Source organism: Ptychodera flava, chromosome 12, assembly GCF_041260155.1.
Source record: "Ptychodera flava strain L36383 chromosome 12, AS_Pfla_20210202, whole genome shotgun sequence".
In the NCBI taxonomy this organism is placed as follows: Eukaryota; Metazoa; Hemichordata; class Enteropneusta; family Ptychoderidae; genus Ptychodera; species Ptychodera flava.
In genome coordinates, this window is record NC_091939.1 from 28,320,825 (window position 1) to 28,344,995 (window position 24,171).

Below are 24,171 nucleotides of genomic sequence, written 5' to 3' on the forward strand. Positions count from 1 at the left end.
TATCAGTTTCTGGACAATTTTTAACTTACAATTTAAGTTCAGGGTTATTTGTTAAAACTATGTTCTAAAATTATTGATTATGTTTAAAATTCAAGAGTAAATTGATGAGAAGTTGATGTTTGGAGGTACTAAAAATTGCACACTTGTCAAGATAAAGTTATCAGCAACTAAGATGGTCTAATCATACCACCTGTCAGACATGCAAATTTCGTTTGTTATGAACGTTAAAAAAAATCAATACCCTTCCTTTTGCCAACACAGATGCAACTTATTCCCTTAGTTTCCTTGAAAATATTGTGTATGGCTGTCAAAAATCTATGTCGACAAAATTACAAAATTGCTATCTCCTCCGCGGAAAAAGGGTTGATCTTCTCATTATTCACAGTGAGAAATCAGAAAATTATGATTATCAGAACTATGCTGCCAGAATTTTGAAATATGGACCGAGTTGTTCTGTGTACAGAAGAAATTTGCTTCAGTTCAGTGAGTGATCTCCGTGAGTACATATCATGGAGAATTGTGGGTAGCCTCACTTACTGTGTGCTAGCGCCCTCACACTGCTATTTTAGAAACAAGAATTACACGCCACTCAAGGTAGTGATGCATTGCAATTATTTTCCAGTCATTTTTAACATTGTTTGATTAGGCTGTGCCGCTTGGGTGACACGAATTTCTCAGTAAAATATTGGAATGTGTGGGTTGGTTTTGTGTTGGTTTTGAAATAGAGCCTTCTGTTATGACTATATCTCTGACCTTTGAAGACCGTTAAGTCAAGGTATGAGATTTTGTCAATAGAATGTTCAAACGTGATTTCGAAGGTAGGGTGCAGCATGTTGCACTCCTCCACAAAATTTTGAAGCTCACATTATCTTCCTGCGTAATTCATGAAAATGTCGTCCCTGAAACATTTCTATTTGAATATTTGATCAGAAAGGAAAACAATGAGCACACTGAGGTGTAACATAGACCTAAGTAGTGCATGCTTATATCATAAGTGCTGGAAAAAAACATAAGAATTGCTTGTGGTAAAAACATTTGCGCCGCCAATGGCGGCATGCCGGCAAAGAATACATGAGAATAAGGTTTCTAAATGTTGCTCATTTCATTGTGACAATTTTTTTTTCACTTCTGTCTGTCATAAAAAAATTTTTTCTCAAGCCATTACAGGATAATTTTTTTCCCTTCTATTTCACCTGGTGACAATTTTTTTTCTAAAAATCCTCCATACCCCCCCCCCCCAGAAATCAAATGGTTCTCCCCTTACTACAATAATTGTCATAGCCATAACTGGCCTGAACACTGTATTAGTTCTGCATCCACATCTTTGGGATTTATCAAATTTCATGTTCACATTCAATCATTGTTCGCGATATCAGTGCAGCAAGTTTATAGATGTATTGAAGTATTCTTGTTGACTGAAATCATTGCATGTGTTAAAAGAAATTACCATTTTTTCAAACTTTGATTTGATAAACTGGTTTGGGCAACTTAAATGTCTTGAATGAAAAGCTTGAATTACACTGATATGTTAACCAATCACCTTGTCCCAACACAGCGCTGGATGAAAAAAGTTTCAAAACATAAGATGATAGGTAAGAAATGAAAATTTATTTTCTTCATGCTAGTGGTAAATTAAAAATACAAATTTAAAATTCTCAATGACGGCAGGAGAGGATTTGAACACATTCTGGTTCAGTACATTATTAAATATTCTGTATACGGCTATATTGAGTATGGCATTTGTCCCGTGTAAAATTCTAAAGGGGAACTAGTTATTCATTTGCTTGCAAAGTGTTGCATCTGTGTAAATGCATAGAACTAATAAAATTTCACACTAGAATAAGAATTTCAACCCAGATAGGGCCAAATTTTTCAAAATCTGTCTTTTTTGTAGCAGTGACAGCATACTACTAAGTTGGTATCAGTGGACAGTTTGTGGGATGCATTGTAAAATTCATCGTTACAAGCATAAACACTGACAATCCTTCATGCATAAGGTTGGCACAAAGCAAACAGTCTGAGAACAGACAAAAAACATGAAATTACCAAATTCTGAGTACCCTGCAGAGCGCCCTCACACTGCCGTTTTGGGATTAAGAATTTCATTCCATTCATCCTAATGATGCACTGCTAGTGACATCTTTTGAGTTTACATTAATCCACTATTTTCCAATTTTTAATTCATTTAGGACTTGAAAATTACTAATTTTTCATAAAAAGTCACTGGTAAAGAATAAGAATACTTTCTGATATGAAAGTCCCTGTTCCTTGTATAGCTGCCAAATTTTTTCAAAATAAATGAAAAACAAGGTGTCCACAATTTAACAAAACCTATGAAAAATTTTCATTATAAAATGATCTGATCACAACGTAAATTTCCATATTCTTATGTCTACATTGATTTGATAAATATATGCCCGCATGAATTGGATTTATGTAATTGTGAAATAATGAGAAAATACACATGGTTACATAAAAGAGCAAAAAGCAATACACACTTAGTGTATTGGCTATATGAACAATTTTGATATTACAATATTCAATTCCAAGAGCCAGAAATAATACATGTGTGATGTTTTAAATCAAAATAAAAAGGTGATTCTTTGAAGCATGAGAACTGGGTACAAGGGGTGTACATTCTAGCATAAAAATTAAAAAAAAAATGGCAACAGCATGAAATATTTGAGACAAACTGGAAACTTTCATACTCCACATAATGTTAACATCAGAGTACATTTTTATTAATAAATACAGGGTTCAGTAAATCAATTCAGTCCTTTAACCCGTTCACCCCCAATTCCACATAAATAGGTCCACTCTCACCATGGATAACAATAGATTTGGGCCAAACCATGTTGGTGAAAGGGTTAGGTCGAGTGGTCCTGTGGGCAATTTTATAATCCTAGTTACATTCTCTATCTTACAAATGCATTAGAATTCCCTTGTCATTTAGTCAGAAAACTATAGACATATTTTCACTACTCTGAGCAACAGTTTACTCACTGCTGAAATACTGAATGCAGAATTTTGCCACTATGGTATGAGGAAATGTCTGAAATTTAACAGGATGTTTGAAATAGCAGGAAGCAATGTTAATACTTCTGAAAGGGGATGAAAGAGCGTTTTCCATGCTTCCAACCGGTGAAGTCAGCAGCTCACGTTCCAAACCCAAATCAGATCAAGGATATGAAACTGGTGTCTAGGACCATTGATGTCAATCTGACAGTGAACAATTCTCCTAACACAGGTATGGGTTTACACTGGGCAGTCCATTACATTTACCAAAACAGGAACTGGTGGCAAATTTTGACTGAAAGACAAACTTTAAAAAATCTATGGCTTTGATAAACAAAAGTAATGAAAACATTGCATCATGGCCAACTAAATGCACTTGTGAATTGCTACTACTTTGAAAAAATTCCAGTTGTAAATAAAATTTCCAGAGCTTTGCACAGTCAGAAAACATACAAATTAAAATACCCTTGGCATCAAATCAAGGTGCTAACATTACACATATGGACAGAAACACCCCCACCTATTGGATAACAGGTCTACATGCAAATATATAATTCAAACACTTGTGACAGCTCTGCTGTATATACATCATGCTTTTGTACACATTCCCAGGCTAAATTCTCTACAGTAAATATAATTTAGGATTATTACTGTTTTTAAATAGTATACATCTACGATGTTCAACAATTCATTCAAAATATTTACACCAACAGAAATTAAATAATGTGGTTGTTCCTTCCACTATAACAGAGTTCATCTTCAGGAAGGTTCATTGTCAAAATCTCCAATGGTGATCTGCTTAAGGGACAAAGGCAGTAACCTTTAATAGTATTTTCTATATTTTGGTTGTAGAAAACAAGCACATTTTCTTGTTCATCTCCAAAAAGTATGTTGCAATAAAAAAGTATAAACCTCAGTAACATTACACATGGTGTGTAACAACCAAGGTTGTTGTTTTCAAATCAAGTTTAGAGTTCAGTTGTCAATCATACCATTGGCTGTTTCACACACATACTGTGTTTGAAAGGTGAACCTCTTGGTATTCCAACAAAGTTTTGGGAGTAGAACTAGAAATCCTGTTTTAGAAACAGAACAAAATTATTGAGAAACATGTAAACAATAAATTCAAAGTGAGTGATCTGTAAGCTCATAGCTCCCCATTATGGGAAGGCTCCATTAACTTTGGAATACACCACTTCCCTACTTAGTTTAATCAGGGGATTAATCTCTATGTCAACATTTGCAAATAGATTATCTTGAGTGAGTCCATCGTTCCTATAATTGCACCAGCTGGATAAGATAAAGGTATAAAGGTGGGTTTACACGTGGATTTTTTTAAACCTGAGGGAATCTGATTAGTCGCTCTGTAAATATTCCTTATCAGCGATCTAAGCGATCTCACGTTTACACGTCATACACAAGGTATAAATTTAGTTCGGGTCAAGCAAAAGAAATAACGCCGTCAACAATACAGTACTCTTTATAACAACGTATAGCCCGTACATCGAAACGACAAAAACCAAGCAAGCCCTGACAGAAAACTGGAGTGAACTTGAAAAAGACGAAACACTAAAAAACTGTTCCAAAACCAACCAATAATCGCATTTAGAAGGAACAAAAATATAGGCGACACACTTATAAGCGCCAGACTTAACAAAAACTACAATAGCTCAAACTCAGGTTCACACTAACCTACACAAACACAACAAGACCAAACAGTAGACATTCTAGCTTCCCTACCAAACGTACGTGGAACAACATATTATAAAATAAAAAACAATCAACCATTCAACACGTCTCACCAATCAAAAATGAATTTTAAGCGACTGATGAAGAAAACTATGTTTTCGAAACGTAGCAGTAGTCTCTCCGCTCAAGTGCGGATTAACACAGGACACGTAGATTATGGGTACGTCTCGCCATGGCCAAGCAACATTTTACATAAAACAGTTAAACATGATATACACTTATATTATACACAATATCATACACAAAACGCATACAACCTAAATATAAACGATGTGTGAAGTTGCTTTCCCTTTACTACCAGTTGCTTTCCCTTTACTACCTACAACTCATCGTAAAATGGCATCGTTTTTCTATCTCTGCCGCTACGACGGTTGTTGTCGGACACAGACTTGAACTGAGCTCGCAACCGTTTGATTTTGTGGTGGCATTGTTCCACTGTCCTCTCGAGTCCCTTCTCCCTGGCCTTGGCAGCGACGACTTCATACACTTGCCGATCCCTCGACGTGCCGTCCATCATACGGATGACATTTTCGTCTCTCCAGATTGACATTAGTAGCCTGATCTCTTCCTGCAGCCAATTGTGGCCGCGATCGTGAGAGCTTACTTGAACACCGTCCATTGTGGTAATGACCACAAGCCCGAAGACAGGATTTAGTTCGGCGTTTAGTTCGGTGTTCTGGTCACACGTGTAAATAGGCCATTGTTTAGTACGGAGCACTGAACCTGGACCAGCCCTCCGACACCGAATTAATTTAGTTCTTTGTTAGTTCGGTGTTGTCTGTTCACACGTCCAATTGACACAGGTTTAAATTTATTCCGGTGTCAACTCCGGACTTAACTCACACGTGTAAACCCCCCTAAAATGGAACATTACATGTAACACCTTGGGGATTAAAAGTCTTCTGTTTGTCACCCAAGTTGGTCAGGCAAGGACCCGGGGTTTCAGGTACCATTCCAGTTAATGCAGTCTTTCCCTAATGATATATTTTCCAATAATTTTGTTTGATTCTTCATCTTGTGTTTTGGCAGACTTCTGTCCTCTTAAAACAAACCTAACACTTCAATGGTGGACGCTGGTTTCACCTCGATGTGACACGTGAAAAAAAATTGGGATTTTCGATGTAGTGATACAAACCTCAATCAGACATATTTCAGGAAATTTCAAAACGGAAAACAGACAAAAAATGATCTTGTTTGCTCCATTGTCTGCTTGATAAGAAAATCATACATTGACAAGTACACAGCAAGGGACAACTTCAAAGAGTTACAGGATACACTGCCTTGAATGTGAACTTTATCTTGTAAATGAAGTGACAGACGGAGAAATTTGCGTGAAAATTTGAAAGATACTGTGGCAGCCATTTTCTCAGGATAAATGTATGTGCAGTCTTCTACAGTTGATAAATACCAAGTATTTCAATATTAACTACCATTATAGACATAGCAGACCACTAAACGGATGGCTTGTATTTATATTTGCAACACACTAAGTGTGCTTTCTCCCTATCTTAACCCTTCTATTAGCATTTTCTGTAGCTGTCCAGTATACGAGTAAGAAATCAAAACTTTCCAAGGTTCAAAGGTCACATGTATAAAAACACTCACTTCTTATGGATGAACCTCAATTATGTACATATTGCACTTACACATATCAAAAAATAGTGACAATGTCACTGGTCGCTCCCATATAGTTATCAAAACAAGCTAATATCAAGCTAAAAGATTTTTTTGGATCACAAATAGAAACAATTCCCCAAATAAAATAAAATTATACAAATTTCACCAGAATTTGATCAAATCTTACTGACGTCACCCGTAAAAACCTCTACACTAAGTTTCAACTCAATCGGACGTGTGGTTTCAGAGTTAAAAAAAATTTTTGATCAAAAATGAAAAAAATAGCCAAAAAATGCAAATATGCAAATTTCACCACGATTTGCCCAGATTTGAGAAAGGTCACTCCTATGCACTTCCATACCAAGTTTCAAATCAATCAGACTTGTGGTTTCAGAGAAGAAGATTTTTGACCAAAAATGGGAGAAAATTACAAAAAAATTCATGAAAAATAGCAAGTCCAAGATACTGACCCAAGATGTGCACAATCATTTCAGGTCAGCCCAAAGTACTTACATGCTAATTTTTCATCTAATCTGCTCAGTGGCTATTGAGATTTTCAATAAAATGTAAACTTGTAAACATATATACATATGGCTATGGGAGCTAACAAACGACCCAATGGTCGACAGAGCTCTGCTGTGTTATGAAGAGAGCAACATTTTGTGACATATGTATTGATGAAGAAGGTTGAGATCTTTGATAGCTCATTTCAGGATGGCCTGACCTAAAATGGCAAAATTAGCTGCAAAAATACAAAATTGATGATTTCATCATAATTATGTATAAAAATGTATACCAAATATCAAAGCTATCACATGAGTAACTTTTGAGAAACAAATATTTTGACCAAAAACGGCAAAAACTGACCAAAAAATACAAAATTGAAGATTTCATCAAATTTCACTATATCACACTAAGAGAACCCCCAGGAACCTGTATACCAAATATCAAAGGCATCAGACAAGTAGTTTTTGAGAACACATTTTTTGACCAAAAATGGCAAAAATTGCACCAAAAATACAAAATTGCAGATTTCATCATATATTCTGTATATCATATTTAGTTTATCTGTAGGAACCTGTATACCAAATATCAAAGCTGTCAGACGAGCGGTTTTGATGAAATAAATTTTTGACCAAAAATGACAAAAAAATTCCTTAAAAATACAGATTTGCTTATTTCATCATAATTTGAACAATCCAAGTTGGGCTATCCCTAGGGACCTGTATACCAAATATCAAAGCTGTCAGACGAGCGGTTTTGATGAAATAAATTTTTGACCAAAAATGACAAAAAAAAATCCTTAAAAATACAGATTGGCTTATTTCATTACAATTTGAATAAATCCAAGTTGGCTATCCCTAGGGACCTGTATACTAAATATCAAAGCTGTCAGACGAGCGGTTTTGATGAAAAAATTTTTGACCAAAATGACAAAAAAATTCCTTAAAAATACAGATTTGCTTATTTCATCACAATTTGAACAAATCAAAGTTGGGCTATCCCTAGGGACCTGTATACCAAATATCAAAGCTGTCAGACAAGCGGTTTTGATGAAATAAATTTTTGACCAAAAATGACAAAAAAATTCCTTAAAATACAGATTTGCATATTTCATCACAATTTGAACAAATCCAAGTTGGGTTATCGCTAGGGACCTGTATACCAAATATCAAAGCTGTCTGACCAGCGGTTATGAAGAAGGAGATTTTTTACCAAAAACGCCTTTTTTGGCACTAATTTGCATATTTTTGGCAATGACAACTTCATTTGAACAAAATCTCATCTACAGCCCATCATCCATGTACACACCAAATATCAAGATGAAATGTGCAGCGGTTTTGGAGTTTTTGATGTTGACGGACAGACATACAGACATACAGACATACAGACATACAGATATACAGACATACATACATACAGACATTTTCCTAGCCTATAAGAATAGCTTCCATTGCCATATATACATATGGCTATGGGAGCTAAAAACAACAATCCTTTATAAATATTATTATTGAGAAAAATGATTACGTCCAATACTGCATTTCATTTTACAAGAAAACAAATTTTGTGATTTGAAATATTGTTGACATACTTTTTGTTTTCATATGAGTTACAAACTTGATAACATCAACTGTCACCACAAAGATAGGCTCAGTATTTTGCAATGAGTGGCTTTCAAAAAAGACATTAATTTTCTCAAAATCATCAAAAAAGATCGGTACTGGCCTTAACTATAGGTATTCCACTAAACTTTCATCTATCTTGTCATATTTTGGCAAAATATTCCAATGATTTCACTGATTCAATACACTGTGACCCAAACATCACAGAGAAGAATTTGTAGAGAAACAACTGATTATTTTGATTTCATCTGTTTTGATATTTGCATTTTTTGGGTTCATTTGATCTTCCAAAAGCTTAAGTATTACATGCCTCATGTATCAAACATGAGACATCCTATAGGTTTTCAATGGAACTTGTTGATATTGCAGCTGGCCAGTTATCGTTTCACTGAAGGCAATCCAAAACTGTTTTCAAACTGAAAACTTCAGAATTTAAAAATGATCAAATTACATGTTTTGCATAGAAAATAAGGCCTGGAAATTTTCTGAAATTATGAAAAAATATCTATAAACCATAAAACAATGGTTCAAATATATCAATGTGCCATACAATGACGAAAATTGTTGTTTTTTAAAGGATTTTTATCTACCATGGAAATCATATCATATGATTGTCATTTGAAAATAAGCCAAAAAACTTACATTGAAAATTATGTAATAGAGGCATGTAATAAAATCATTACAGCCCAAATACGGGACTATAATGTATAAAATTATCGGTACCCATCACATTCGCCCTCTGTACTGATTGATATTCAAGTGCTTTAGAAACAACCATGAAAACTGTATGACAGTCAGTCTTAATTTTTTCACAAACATTCCAACATAGAGAGTTCAGTTGCTCTCAAGGAAGGAATCATGGCTCTCAGAGCTCAAAGGGCCACAGTGAAGATTGGTTGACAAGAGTGTATTTTTCACCAATCACCAGTAACCTAGGGGCTCCGTATGGTCAAGGCTAGAGTTAACAGTGGAATAGTTAGTAGAAAACCCCTCAGTTCATATCAAATTGTACTCTTTATTTGTGGAACTTACAATAGGATTACATCGTTGTCTGAGGCAAGTCTACTATTGGCACTTGACTCCAGCAAAATGGCTCCATCTTTGCATGACGGAGCGCCAAGATTTGGTCCGATTACTCCCTTGGGCTGGAAGTACGTCTCACGGGACAAGGTGTGTCTGCCATACACCACAGTAGAGAAGCTCCTGGATGGAAGAATGAGATGAGAAATTTTTCAATTTACCCCAGAAAAGTGGATATGCAGTAGCAGTCTATATATGCTAAGTGAGTCTATGACAACTGTAACTTGAAGAGACTTAAATTAATTAAATAGGTTTTCTGTGATGAAAACAAAAGAATCTATCATTCAGAGTAATATCGTATTTGTGAAATGAAGAATCTTCACCCTTACACTACTCGATCCCTGTATACAAGGACCAGTTCATTACTTCAGACAGTGGGAGAGTATGGTATGTAGGTTCATGCCAGTGAGGTATGATCAGCTCACTTATCCATCGTTCATTGGTTGATTTCTCTATTATTTATGTCCCTGTTTATTTGTTTCTTCGCTCACTGTTTGTTCATTCATTCATTTATTCATTCATTTGTTTGTTTGTTAATTCATTCATGCATTCTATCCATCATCCAATAGCAGCTGCCCTATCAAAGGATGAGAAACCCATACCCATTGGGTAACAATGAAGCAATGAGAAGTGCTTTGCTCCATGGCACAACACCATGAGTCATCTCTGGGCAGACCAGATCCCAGACTTGTGTCTCTATTTGATATTCTGGTCACTGAGGCATGACTACTCTTTCTCCCTTTTATCACTGTTTCAACACAGTGACCTTAGGTCATCAGGTCACTATAGATCACGCTATTGTTCAATAAAAGGTCAACGAGGTTGCTGAGTTAACCCTACCAGTTTACAACTCAGACCCTGAGTTGACCATTCTAGTTAGAAAACGGAAAACAATTTGTTGTAGCACCTCAGCCATGATGGCAGTGAAGTAAAAGAAGTGGACGGGAATGGAATTAAACAGAAAGAACAAAACGGAGAAAAAACGCTAGCCTGCGGTGAAAACCTACCTCACAGTCATATCAGTCAACAACTCGGATTGTTCAAATTCATGATGCATCAGTCTGGCAACATCACACAGAGCATGCTCTGTAGGCACCACTGGTTGGAGCAGATTGCCTGAAAGAGGTCAAAGGTTACAGAGGGGAAAAGAATCCAAAGTTTACCATGTTACACCTACTGTCTAAGTGTTCACATTTATCTTGATAATATGACAAGCTTTCTACAGCTGACTTGTGTAGACATGAAAGTTCACGTCGCTCAAGCGTTTATGTTATAAATGAATTGGTAGTACTTGTAAGTCATATCTACATGTATTTATAGCCGTAATAAGTCATGTCTTGAGTAAACACACACTGTAAAAACCATCTTTGAGCTGTCTACGGTCAGTAAGTTTTTTATGTAAATGGGGATTATTTTCTGACCAATCTTAAAATTCCCAAAAAATTATAAAATGGCAGGAATGATATCCATCTAATTAAACATATGCAATGTATAATTGACAGCAATCTGTACACACAATGAGCAAAGAAAAGTTCTCAATGTCATGTCAGTTTCTAATGGACAATTTCTTTTCACTTTGGTTGAGCCCGGCTGTTTGTCTGGTCAATTTCAGACAAAACGTGACACAAATCAAGACTCAACAAATCATAATTTGAGATTTAAGGACAGTCAAATAGTTGTCCTTCAACATGGACAGAAAAAGGTCATATACTCACCAGTCAACGATTTTTCATCATCGTCGTAAACTAGATAGTTGTAATTTGTTGAAGGGTTCTGAAAAGGACAAACAAAGTGCAAAATACTGAATTGTAAATTTGAGAAAATCATTTTCAACACAAAGTATGACACAGTTACCTGAAAGCTGGAAACACAGCATTAACTATTTTGCCTGAAAGGTAAAAACTGCACTTTATACGCAGCACTGTCAGACTTATGGCCGGAAATAAAAATTTTGCTGGGCGCAACTCAATTTTCTCTCAACTATAGGGTTGTAAAATGTATGTATGTACCAAATCAAGAGATATTGCATTAATTACACTAAGATAAAGGAAACATTGAAAGAACTTCGTAAATGTGTGATTTTTTTGTTTCAAGTATGTGGACATATCATTTGTTAAATGATTTGTAGATTAATGGATGGAAAATGCTCTTACCAAACTAGTGTCTTTACCCAAGGCATGTTGTATACTGATTTCTACCTCGCCAAGCTGTTGCAGAACAGATTTCCACTGAAGAAAATTTGAAAATCATGATAAATGTTAATGCAAAAATTCTATAGCTTTGTGAAATCAATTATTCATTTTTTTTTTTTGTGGACAATATTTTGACCAGTGGACCTATGTCTATACTTCCAATGATAACATGCAAATAAATTGCTTACTTCGTGAGAAATGGCATATGTCAACTAAAAATAAATGTTCTGGTATTCTAATTTTTCACATTTCTCTGTTGTATTTACTTTCCACTTTAAAGCATGACAGGACGTATGAATGCTTCTGAAATAAAGTATCTATGTTCCACAATCTGTTACACAACGGTGGATTGCACATATAACATGATACGAGACATAGCAAAGAAATCAAACAAATAATTCACCGTAGTGGTTTCTGTTTGAACAAATTATAATACAACACTGTAATTTTCAATCAGCAAAGTTGTAGTATTTTGGTTAAAATTATTTGATACAGTATGTTGGCCCCTCTCATTTATCTTTACTGTAATATAGAGTATTAGTTGCGTAAACTTGAACTTCATAATAAACATACAGCATGATGTCACATAATTAATTTCAAACTAGAAAGAAGACGCAGGATGACTCACCAAGGAGTGAATTATTCTCTCATCCTTGGAAGATTTCTTCTCCAGTAGTAACAACAAAACTATGTTAGAATGGCCTTGAACATAGAGACTTACATCCTTCAAGATATTATCATTCTGTGGAGTTCAAAAAGAAATACCAGTTGTTGATATCGACATTTTGTACTTTCTAGTATAGAATCCAGGTGACCTTGATCTCAAACCTGTCAGTTTATTGGGTAGTGAGAGTTAAAACAAGAATGCATTATCCTGAACTAAACCTTTTCAATCACGTACCAGGATATCACATATCTTTCATCTTGAAAATATTTTAATTGGATTTTATTTTGTTTATGAAAACTGGCAGTCTCATACATGTATATCTCACATACACTACCTCCCCTCCTTGAACCACTCAGCAGGGAGTCTAAACACATTCTGAACAGACCCAGACAATACGGAAGTATGAAAGTGGAACTTTTTCAAACAAGGAAAGAAAAGATTGAATTTGTAAAGATTTTCTTAGATGGCAGAGCTCATAGGTGTCTTGAGTATTCAGTGAACAGTAACGTAAAAAGAGAGAAGGTATCACACAGTTTTGTCCTCTGGGCCTGTAAAGCCAATACAATTTGACAGAATTAATTGCTTCTAGCTAAATAGCCAACATCCATCGATAGCTAAATACCTAGCGTAAAAGCATGACACATGCTAATTGTAATTTAGTTCCATTTTTTACTCTTATTCATGCACAACACGCTGTTCTTACATATGTTTGAACGCAAAAGCTGTGCCGAAACGGTTTTGAGCCAATGTTGTGATGAAAACCCAGGTAGCAAATTTCAAACTTAGGCATTATTAAACACAAGCGGTATACAGCTACCAACACAAGACTTTTTATTCAACCGTTAACATACTGTATGAGATTCACCATCCAGAAGGCAAAAGCCATGTCATACCTTCAATTTTTTTCTGCACATACCACAATAGACACTCCATGTGCCTGTGGCAGAGCTGAATGTAGCCAAAGAAAGCAGTGATTTCTCTATAATACAAATCACCAATCTCCGTACAGAGATTGTAGTGTGGCAGGGATAATTATAACATAGCTAGGGAGTCTCAGCAGTAGCCACACTAATCTCTGTAACAGGTGACATTTACACCCACTTTTTGGGTATTGCGTGTTTTCAAAATTATACATTTTGTCTTTTTATATATAATACTTTGAACAAAAAAAAATTAGATAAATGAAAAATACGCCAGTTTCAATATCAATCCTTGACTCCATGAACACCTTACACTAGGTTACATGTCCCAATGGCTGTCAGATTGCAGATGCAATTGTCAAAGTTTTAGCAGATTATATGTTATTTTTACTAGTGTATAATGTATTATTTTTACCAAAGTACAGAAAGTGCGATCTCTAGCTGAATAGCTCCTATCAAAATCTGAGATGTCCACCACGTTTATTGTGACAGTTGGGGGCGCGTACAGGACTGAAAGATGTCCCAGTTTGGAATATTTAAATTTGCCTGCAGCAGAGATTGGTGGGGGTGCGGTCAACCTCTAGCTTGGTTAGAATTATCCACACCACACTGCTGCCACATCATGCTTCAATCTCTGTGTGGAGACTGACAATCACATGAAAGTGCAGATTTGTGGATGGTTTTCTCATTCACTAACTTCACTTCGAATGACACCAAAGAATACAATTTATTCCATACCTCCTCATCCATGTCGTCTATAGTTTGCAAACTGTCATGAAAACTATCAAATCCAGAATGGCGAAAAGAATCACTGTCCTCTCCAATTTCTGACACCAGATGTTGATTACTTCCTGAATCAGATTCAAAAGTTTGTTGTCTTTCTACATTTCGTGGACTGAAGTCTCCAGTGCGGTGTCCCTCGGTAACTTCCGGTTCACTGAGACTTGATGTTTCATCTTGTTTAAAGACTCTTTCAAACTTTGTAGGATTCCTGTCTGGCAGAACTGTCTCACCGTCTCCTGTCCTATTGGCTGACAGATTTTCCTGTTCAATGTCCTGTGTGCGAGGACTATGATATTCATTTGATAATGACACACTGCCAGTGTCTCCATCGGCATTGACAGTGTGTAGATTTGCATTGGCACTTAGTGACTCAATTTTGTTCACTGTGAAACGATCACCCCCACCATTGGCAACAGGCGTAACTGGTGTCAAAGTCAACTCTTTACTTTGACTATTGACATGTTCACTGATTTCATTTTTAGAGTCGTCGAAAACATCATCAAGTGAATTCTGTGATTCGTATTTAGCAAAAGGCAATCCTTCGTTTTCCTCGATGATCTCATACTCCCTGTATGGTAACTTTAACCCGTTGGGACTCTTCCTTGATGAGTGCAACTCAGACTTCTTCATCACTTTATTCTCATCAGTTCCATCACAAGGTTCTTGCTCCTCTTTGATCTCATCCACTGGTTCTTGTTCAACATCGCTCTTCTTCGTTGACATATCTTGTTTTGCAAGGTCCTCCAGACAGTTCCCTGATATAGTTTTGATCAAGTGAGTTAACTTTTCAACACTGAAATCATTCTGCTGCGCACGCCTGTCCGGCTTCCTCGAGTCCTGATTTACAATTTCCGAGACAACCTCCTTGGTCGTACTCCGCTCCGGTTCATCCCTCTTGGGGGCGCTCTCCACAGCAACTTTGACAAGGTCGGGGTCTTTCCTGGGCAAACTTTCGCTGCTCTCAGACGACCACCTGACGTACTTGGATGATAAGTCTGATTCAAAGTCCGACATGGCCGAAATGTCCGGACTGCTCCCTGACAGATGAAACGACACATTGGGTGAATCACCTTGGTATCTCCTGGCAGAGTCAAGCAGTGAGACCTCAGGTGACCTCCTAATCGTCGGTGTCATCATGGCGTAGACTGGCTTCCTATGTTTGGGTACTCTTCTTTGATTTAACTTCCTATATTCCTGATTTGTTAAATACACTGAAAGTATTCGAACGCCGACTGGCACGTGGAAATCTGAGTTTCATGAAAAAACAGAAAGAAATTAATAAGCACTCATTACTCAGTGTAAAAAATCACCGCAAACAACCAATCAGATGATACCAATATGCAAGATTTTAACGGTTACCTTAATGGAAGTGTTCGGTCTTACTGAAGGATAAATTCTATCAATAAATATTCATGGTTTACCTGTATTGACTGCATTGGATGGGTGCTATGAAGAAAAATAGAGTGAACAAAATATTAGATGACAAAATATTACCATACAGTCTAACTATATTTTAGGGTTGGAGGTCGTGGGGTGCCAGAGAGCCAGAGAGCCTGCACTTGGCTGAATCTTTGAGTCTACAGCTACTACAGTTTAATATTAACATAGACAGTCTAACTTCTACTGTCTATGATACTACGTTATCTGTTCCTGACAATCAGAATTTATGAATGTTATAAATGAATGTTGTAAAGCGTTGCTGATAAATTTACAACCAAATACTGTAATGCGATTTCAGTACAAGGACACTCCAGCACCCTCATACGTTCATTAAAGATTATCAAAACGTTTCCAAAGTTTCAAATTTTAAAGGCCAGATCTGAGGGGAAAGATTTTTCACTTTAACCCTTATCCTGCTAAGATCATATGTCCCTGTGTTTAAAACCAGCGAGGCATTACAGGTCCCATACATTGCATTTTAACAGGCACTTGAATATTTGAAGGCTCCTTAGAACCTAGATACCATAAATAAGATTTTTTGTGACCAAACCTGCAACAACATACCATACAAAGGAGGCAAAATTCTGTATACATTTCAGTCAATACTGCTTTCTACTAACTCGGCAGAAGGGGAAGTGATACTGTCTGGCAGGATTAAAGTACAAGCTGTTAGAACAGCATTTTCGAGTTTGAACAGCCAGCAAAAAACCAGTAAGATTCTAGATCTAGCTTACACTCAAGCAGGTTAAGATCTGTCGGGTTGTATGGAAAATAAGTGATTTACAAGAATCAGCTTAATACAAATAACCAGAGAGTATACTATACTCACATTGCTTTGGTTTGGTCTGAGCAGTAATAGCTTGCATAGTAGATCCGTTGACAGCTGGCTGTACAAGACACTATAAGAGATATAGACAGAGATTGTTTATATCCATAATCCAATTCAAATAAAAACAAGCTTCACGTGTGTTGTTTCTCGTACACTCCAAAGAACACTGGAATTCAAGTATAAAAGTCAACTTACATGTATGTAAATATCACAGACAATTAGCAATACGCTATCAATGCCTATGGATAACATAAAATGGTTTTTTAAATTGTTGGTCACACAGACAAGGCCCCGAGTTCAAACACTCCTCAGTGAAATTAACAAGTTTGTAATAACTTTCCTTCAGATGTTGAGCAAGATGCTGCTAATTAATTTGGTTATTTTCAAAAGTATTGGGAAAGATAAGTAAAATTTCACAGCGACCTAACTGTGTAAAAACAATAATGGAATTATGTTTCTGTGAACTGCAGAAACAATGGCATGGTGATGCACCTATAGACGGAACAAATGAAGAACGTAAACTTCAATATGGTAAAAGCGCATAGCTTACCTATCTTTGTAAATAAGACAGCCAGCCATAACACCGTGATGACTCTGACAATATTGCAACATATGAGACGTTTTCAAAAACAAAGACGGATGTCCCTACAGGAAAGATCACAGATATTAATGGTCAAGTATTTTGAAGGGCAAGTATTTTGTTCACCATGACAGAATGTTTTCTTTAGAATATTCTTTTGAGCTCTTTAAGGAACCTGTAAATGGGACTCGATCCCATAGTATTTTCAAATAAATAAATAAATAAATAAATAAATAAATAAATAAATAAATACATCTGACATAATTCTTTTCTGTGGACCAGAAATCTGCGAATCGTTTCATTTATGGATTTCCCAGAATTCACTAGTCTTCAGTGTCACAGTGAGAATGACATTTGATGACCAACATAAAAATCAACAAGAACACTCCCTAAATATATCAACACAGGTGCAGTTATTTGACAGATTAGTCAACAAATAACGAAACAATATTGATAATAGTCTTCTTACTCAAAGATGATCACTCCATGTCTCTGACTGTTAGTATTACACTTATTCCCTGCATTATCGTTAAACCATGATGCAATATTTTACATAACAAGTGACAAGGAAATATGTCAAAGGCTGCCTTGTATGTGATATCGGACATAGCTGCTTCCGAGTATTTTACGGGATGAAATCACTGACCTTGGGAAACTTGACTCTTGCCAATGGATTGAACACAGCTGCCATTAAGTTACCATAGTGATAAACATACGGAATATAACATTCCCAAATTCTTGCCATCTGGGCAAGGAATGATTTCCTGTCATTGCCTTCAGCCTTCATGTGGAAATCAGAGAAAAATAAGAGTTTGGTCCAAGTTAAAATCATTCAGTGAGTCTTGTTTTTGAAGTGTGTATGAAACAATAGGTTAAACCTGGGATTCAGATGTACTAACAAACCCACATGCACAAATGCGCATGGAAATACGTGTTTCCATTACACGCTTGCACACATGGGTTTATTTATACCGCCATCATGTGATCTTTTGGGCGTATTGAGTCTGTTGAACATATTGCAGATTTCTAGAGTAGAACCATTTACCGGTACATCCGGCTATTAAATTGTCCTTTTGTCAACATGAATGTGTGCTTTTGAACACAATGGCCTCATAACAAGCAAAAGGCCTTGCAAAGCCTTATTTTTACTATAAACCTTTCGCGACCCGACTATTTAGAAATTGTATAGAGGTTTGGGCACACACAGTGCATTCTAACCACATGCCCACTATTAAATGTACAAGGGGTCATGGGAAACCTAGTGAGATATGTTTAACTTGCTAGGGTCACTGTTTTTGCACACAGCATGAGCAAAACATGTTATAATATCCTCTGTCTCTCACTTGCACACAAACATCAAGAGCTTCTGTTTATGCACTCTCCAAAGAGAAAAGGATACATGAAATGTACCTAGTGTCAATTACGATGATTTACAATGCATCATCGTATGCTGAAATAATACCTGGATAACAACACGTCAGATTACAATTACAGTTACAGTTTTTAGTGTTCCACATCTCTAGTCGCTCTTTTCTGAACAGATGAAAATTGATCAAAAGTTTCGGAGAAAATTACCACGAATGATAAGACATATACAGATGAATATCAGCACAAACCTGCAAAACTTTTTCAATGGACCCATGATAAAATGTAAATATGGAAATCAGCCGTTTCATTCTGTTGGCCAACACTGTATCCGGTTCGCTTAGTTTCCCCGCCAGCGCCTGCAAAACAAGATACCAAAATGAAATGGTGATGGAATGTTTGACTGATGGAATGTCCAACAAGAAATATATCCATCCCTGTATATTACAAAATAATACCACTGACAGCTATTTAGTCTGGAGTGCTGTCGTATATTCAGTTTATTCTGCTATCAGCATAGGGGAAAGAAATCAGTCCTCTGGGGTGGGGAGGGAGGGTTTTTTGTGCAACGGTTTACCTTATTTGATTTTATTAATTTTGACTGTGATATTTCAAATAAAGAGTTCAACTCCACACCGTCTGACAGCTTTATATATTACCGACAAGTCCTTATCTCCTCTCCAACTTGTGTATACACCACTGTAATTGCTCCGAAAACATTGCCAACTTGCTGATCCGCTGCCTGTATCAGCGGATTAAGTGATTGAGTCAACACCACAGCCGTCCCACACGCATTAAAATAAGCAATTACAGTGGTGTATACACAAGTTGGAGAGGAGATAAGGACTTGTCGGTAATATATAAAGCAGTCAGACGGAGTGGAGTTGAACTCTTTATTTGAAATATCACAGTCGAAATTAATAAAATCAAATAAGGTAAACTGTTGCACAAAAAAACCCTCCTCCCCACCCCAGGGTCCTTTCATCTGTTCCCTGTGCTATCAGATGAGGTATATTTATTCCTGGTTTCCTAGAATGAGCATTCAGAGAACTTTTTATCCCCTACTTAAAAATACCACAATTATACGGTGTCGCTCACATTTGATCAGAATTGGTACATACCAGTATGGGTACCAAAGATCAACAATAGGTCTTGTTTCTATCTGTTCAGTGCAGGAAAATTCTGCGTTGATGTTATGACAATGATTTCTGCACAGTACAACCAAAAAACAACAAGAAATATTTAAACCAGAAAAAGAAGAATGACAAAAGTAAATAAGGTCTGAAACTTTAGGTACTGGAGGTCAACTTTAGCAGCATACATAGCAGAGAATGTTTCAACATAACTAGTCCCTCTTAGTTTGAGCAGGTCTGTTAATATGTAACAGTTCATAAACAATGACAGGAAATGACTCAAAGTCAGTGGAGTAGCCTGTTTCAGTCATTGGCATGCCATCACTCCTGCACATTTGCAGGATTTCCCCTTTCTCTTATCTCATTTGCATATTTTTTCCACTGACATATTCATTTGAACAACGTCACATCTCAACCCCTGCATCTACCTGTACACCAAATACTGAGATAGTAGCTTTGGCTGTATGGGAGCCTTTGCGTGTGATGGACATACATCCGCACATACATACATACACACATACATACATACAGACATACAGACGCTACCGACTCACCATATAAGCTCTTTTTAGTATTTATATACATACCAAATATGAGCTAAAAACTAAGATTGTAAATACCTGCAACATCCCGAAACCAAATTATGACACATACTGAAATAAATCAAGCTTGAGTGCTTTGCAAATAAACAAGGTCTTTGCATATATCAGACATCACAAACAAGTTGTGTTACATGTAAGTGAGATTTTGCAACACTATTGACTCTCAAAGTCCCTGGTTTTCTGCACAGCTTAACCCTTTGAGCGCCACAGTCAATTTTTGTCGCCTTTAAAAAATATATCCCAGTCAATTTTTTTAAGATTTTTGCCAAAATTTTGATAAGAAACTGCAGCCGATAAAGGGCGATAACCATGTGGTTCAAAATTATCAAAATAATTACAGAAAAATTCATAAAAATTGGTAAAATGTTGCGCTAAAATTTTGGCGGGAAAAAGGGACTCAAAGTGTTAATCTCATATCAACACTGACGAGCCCTAGACAGTCTGGCTTGGCCAGTCAAAAGTCATACATGTTGCTAAGTGGGGCTACACTAAGCTAAAAATCAGGTCAGGAAAGGGCCATACTGCAAATGCCAATGAGGAGCTGTTACAGTTCAAGAGTCTGCAGTTTCTGTCACTTTGTTCATCTTAACCCATCTTCTATTAAACAATTATATCCTCATATTATTGCAAAAAAGTAAACTCTCATGAAACAAAGTCATCAAAACAAAGACTGCCATGTAATTTCAGAGCAAATGCAACACAATTTCACCCAATTTTGGTTTGGAGATTGTTTATTTCTGTTGTCTGTAATGTGCACATATTAGCTATGTACGAGGTCAACTATAAGGTCTTGGGACGAGGAGATCACATGTGAAAAAAAAATTGGTGGGGGAAATATTCCTAAAATTGTTGCAGCCATGTTTTTTGACCTGTTCATCCCCAATTCCAAGTAAACAGGTCCATAATCAACATCGATAACAATGGGTTTGGGCCAAACCATGGTGGTGAATGGGGTCAGCTGAAAGAGTTTGGAATTTTTAAACTGAGTAAAGTCTTTGCATGTCTGCAATCTAACCACCCTCTCATAACATCTAATGTTCCAGCCCGAAAACAAAACAGTGTTTCCGAAAATGAACAGGACAATGGCAGTAACTTTTGATAACATTTGTATTATTTTTACGGTTGATTCTTTTATTATTCCAGGGTTAATACAGAGTAATTTACCTTGTAATGACAATGCACTGTGTGTAATATGCTATGTTATTGTTGACAAATGAATTGCCTGGACTAAATTCAGTTGTAAACAAACACATTGGATATTACACATTATACGAGACTATGCTGGTAAGTTGTACACTCGGCATTTCAATATGATTTGAGGGCAGAACAGGGAAACTGTACCCTCTATACAGAACAAAAGTACTGGAAATTACCCAAACATTTATTTTGAGCAAGAAGAGCTACAATATTTCACTATTTGAAGTTAGCAATATGCAACGGTGATTTTGCGTATTCAGGGTCAACAACCAACACCTTTTGTCTACTAGTAGTATGTCTCAGCTTACCACGGTGTACACGCCATCATACTCCACGGCAAATTTCATGCGTTTCAGTTTAAAACTCTTGGGCGGCGACTTGGTTATGTCCTGTATGCATCGAATCATTCCAATCAGCTGACCGCAGAGATTACATTGCTGTTCATACAACACCGGATTTGTCAGTAACTAAATAAATGAAAATGGAAATCACAGCAAATGGATCAGAAATTTTCAGTCATGACAAAAGGGATGTATGCATCTCTCCAACAATCAAGATAGGCACTATTGATGGTGTTTTAAATACTACACAGAAAGTGACGAAAAACACTTTACAATTCCAATAATAAATTATTTCTACTTGCCTTGCGAACAACAAATACACAATATATTGTAATGAAATTGAATATCTGATAATGTTCACCAATATACACAATATGCTGTATAATTTATTTTGCAAAAGAATGTGAAGAAATGAATGATATATTGTAAACTTTTAAAACACAGACATTGACATTGAAATTACGACTGAATTATATAATTTGCGTGATAACAAGGCTGAGCAGTGGTTGATAATCCTTGAATGCAGTTTAGGCAGTAATCCTACCAGGATTTTGTTTTTACAAATCAGTGTATTTCTGTATTACTACCATGTGACACCATGTTGGAGGATAGCAGATGAGACTTACCCCTGGTGGATGGAGGTAAACAATGGCGTCTTTCAAGTCATCTTCCTCACGCTGCATTGCAAGACGTGTCAAACACAAAGAAGAGCTGATGGTCCGTGCTGCAAATCAAACCAAATCATTATCATCAGTATTTGGTAAAAGTTTTAAAAAAGCATTTTAGAGGACTCTACACCAAACACAGTGTATTTTGCTAAAAAATCACTTTTTTTGCAAATATTCATTAAACTTTTATTAATTTGTTAACCAAAGATTAAAATATTGATTGGGTTCACCTTTTAGCATGTCAAGCAGTCGTAAATTGTGATAAAGAAGTGTTAATTTATGCAAATGTATGCAAATCATCCAATTTTCTGGCTTTTCTTTTCTCCCAATTTCAAGATTTCCAAAGAACTGAACTCCACTCTGGCTGGGTCATATTTTCTGAAATTTTCACATCATGTTCTTTAAATGCTGTATATCAAAATGACGATTTTGTTTGGTGATAAAGTTCTTACACTTTCAATAAGAGGCATTTTAATTTTGCTTACAATGATTTTAATCACTTTTTTGAGTGTCAGTCTTTCAACCCATGCCATTTTAGAATGAGGATAGATATACAAAACAAAATAGTCGCTTTTTTCTATATATATTCTTCTTTCAAGAGAAATATTACATTTCAGAAAATAGTGTTAAGTTTTTGACTTATTAATTTTTACCATTATTACCAAAATCGAGGTTTTTACCCTGAACATACACTCCTTCATCCTTCGAGTAAACTACTGCTACCATACTAAAGGTTAGATTCTCTGCTTTTTGAAGATATATAGTATGGTGTTTCCTAGTCCACTTTGATGAGAAATATAGCTTTGAAAAAACTGTGTTGGCAATGTGCGGCTCCACCTTACCCATAGCATGGAGGTAGGAAGAGCCATGCCCATAGACAGTAGGGCGGAAGACTATTGTTGATAACTGTCCCTGTGTCTCTATCTATGGATTATTGCATGTAAACTTACAAGCGTCGATCGTAGCTTCTGTCTGTTGGTATATTACTGACACGATGTCAGGGTCACAGACAATGTCTACTGTCTGTCAAAATATACTACCACTTTAATAATAACAATTATATGCTACTCTAACTCCGCTAATCAAGCAACAGTATTTACGGTACTCCGATATCCGATTAACCATAGACAGTGAGGCGGTCCCTCTGTTTATGGACAATCGAACAGACGTCATGCTGCGCTGAAATTTGTCGAGCTGGAAACACGATGGAAGCAGAATTTACTGTACACCAAGACCGACTAAAAGTCTGTATGATCATCCCTACAAGCAATGACAAGTTCCCAGCATCTTGGAACAAGGTAGTGTTTGTTGAGTATACACTCTGGGTGATAGAACATAAATCACTGTGGAGTGGAGACTTGACAAGTTTTGCGACTCGTTACGCACTGGTAAATATTGTTGTCGTATTTGACGCACACAGCGGAGGTTTGCATTTCTACCAGACAGCTTGCTTAAAACTCACGCATTGTACAATGCTATTTAGCCATATTTGTGAGGATGACGTTCATTTTTACACGGAACAACATAACCTTTAAGCCTACCTGTCTTCGTCATCCGCCATCTTGTGATCATATGACGAAGGGTTAGACGGGGGTTCAAAGGTCATCTTAGGTGAATGGCGATGATGATTCGGATAGCGCTTTTACATACCTTTTTTGTGTTTGAAGATATTTTATCGGTAACAGTAAAGAAGGGTTACTGAAATTGTCAGGAAGATGTAACAGTGCAGATATCAATTATCATTTTATCTTCACGAGTATTTTGTATGTGTCTCTAAAAGTTGTCGTTTTCCAGAACAATTTCGTACTTCAGATGGTTTGAGCTATTTAGGGTCAGTTTGACTTTGGATGACTACTTTATTAGATCC

The 24,171-nt window shown here is 36.4% G+C and overlaps 1 protein-coding gene across 1 annotated transcript; it reads right to left on the reverse strand.

Moving 5' to 3' along the window:
• Positions 1-1,588: 1,588 nt before the first annotated feature.
• LOC139145556 (BLOC-3 complex member HPS4-like) lies at positions 1,589-23,867 on the reverse strand. Its single transcript, XM_070716791.1, has 14 exons — positions 23,846-23,867; positions 22,263-22,360; positions 21,604-21,762; positions 18,615-18,722; positions 17,645-17,779; positions 16,969-17,063; positions 16,419-16,488; positions 15,571-15,595; positions 14,105-15,396; positions 12,408-12,521; positions 11,741-11,815; positions 11,303-11,360; positions 10,595-10,703; positions 1,589-9,710 (listed from the first exon to the last, which is right to left on the reverse strand). The coding sequence occupies exons 1-14, from the start codon at positions 23,856-23,858 to the stop codon at positions 9,536-9,538; spliced, it is 2,526 nt and encodes an 841-aa protein (XP_070572892.1). The 5' UTR covers positions 23,859-23,867; the 3' UTR covers positions 1,589-9,535.
• Positions 23,868-24,171: the final 304 nt, after the last annotated feature.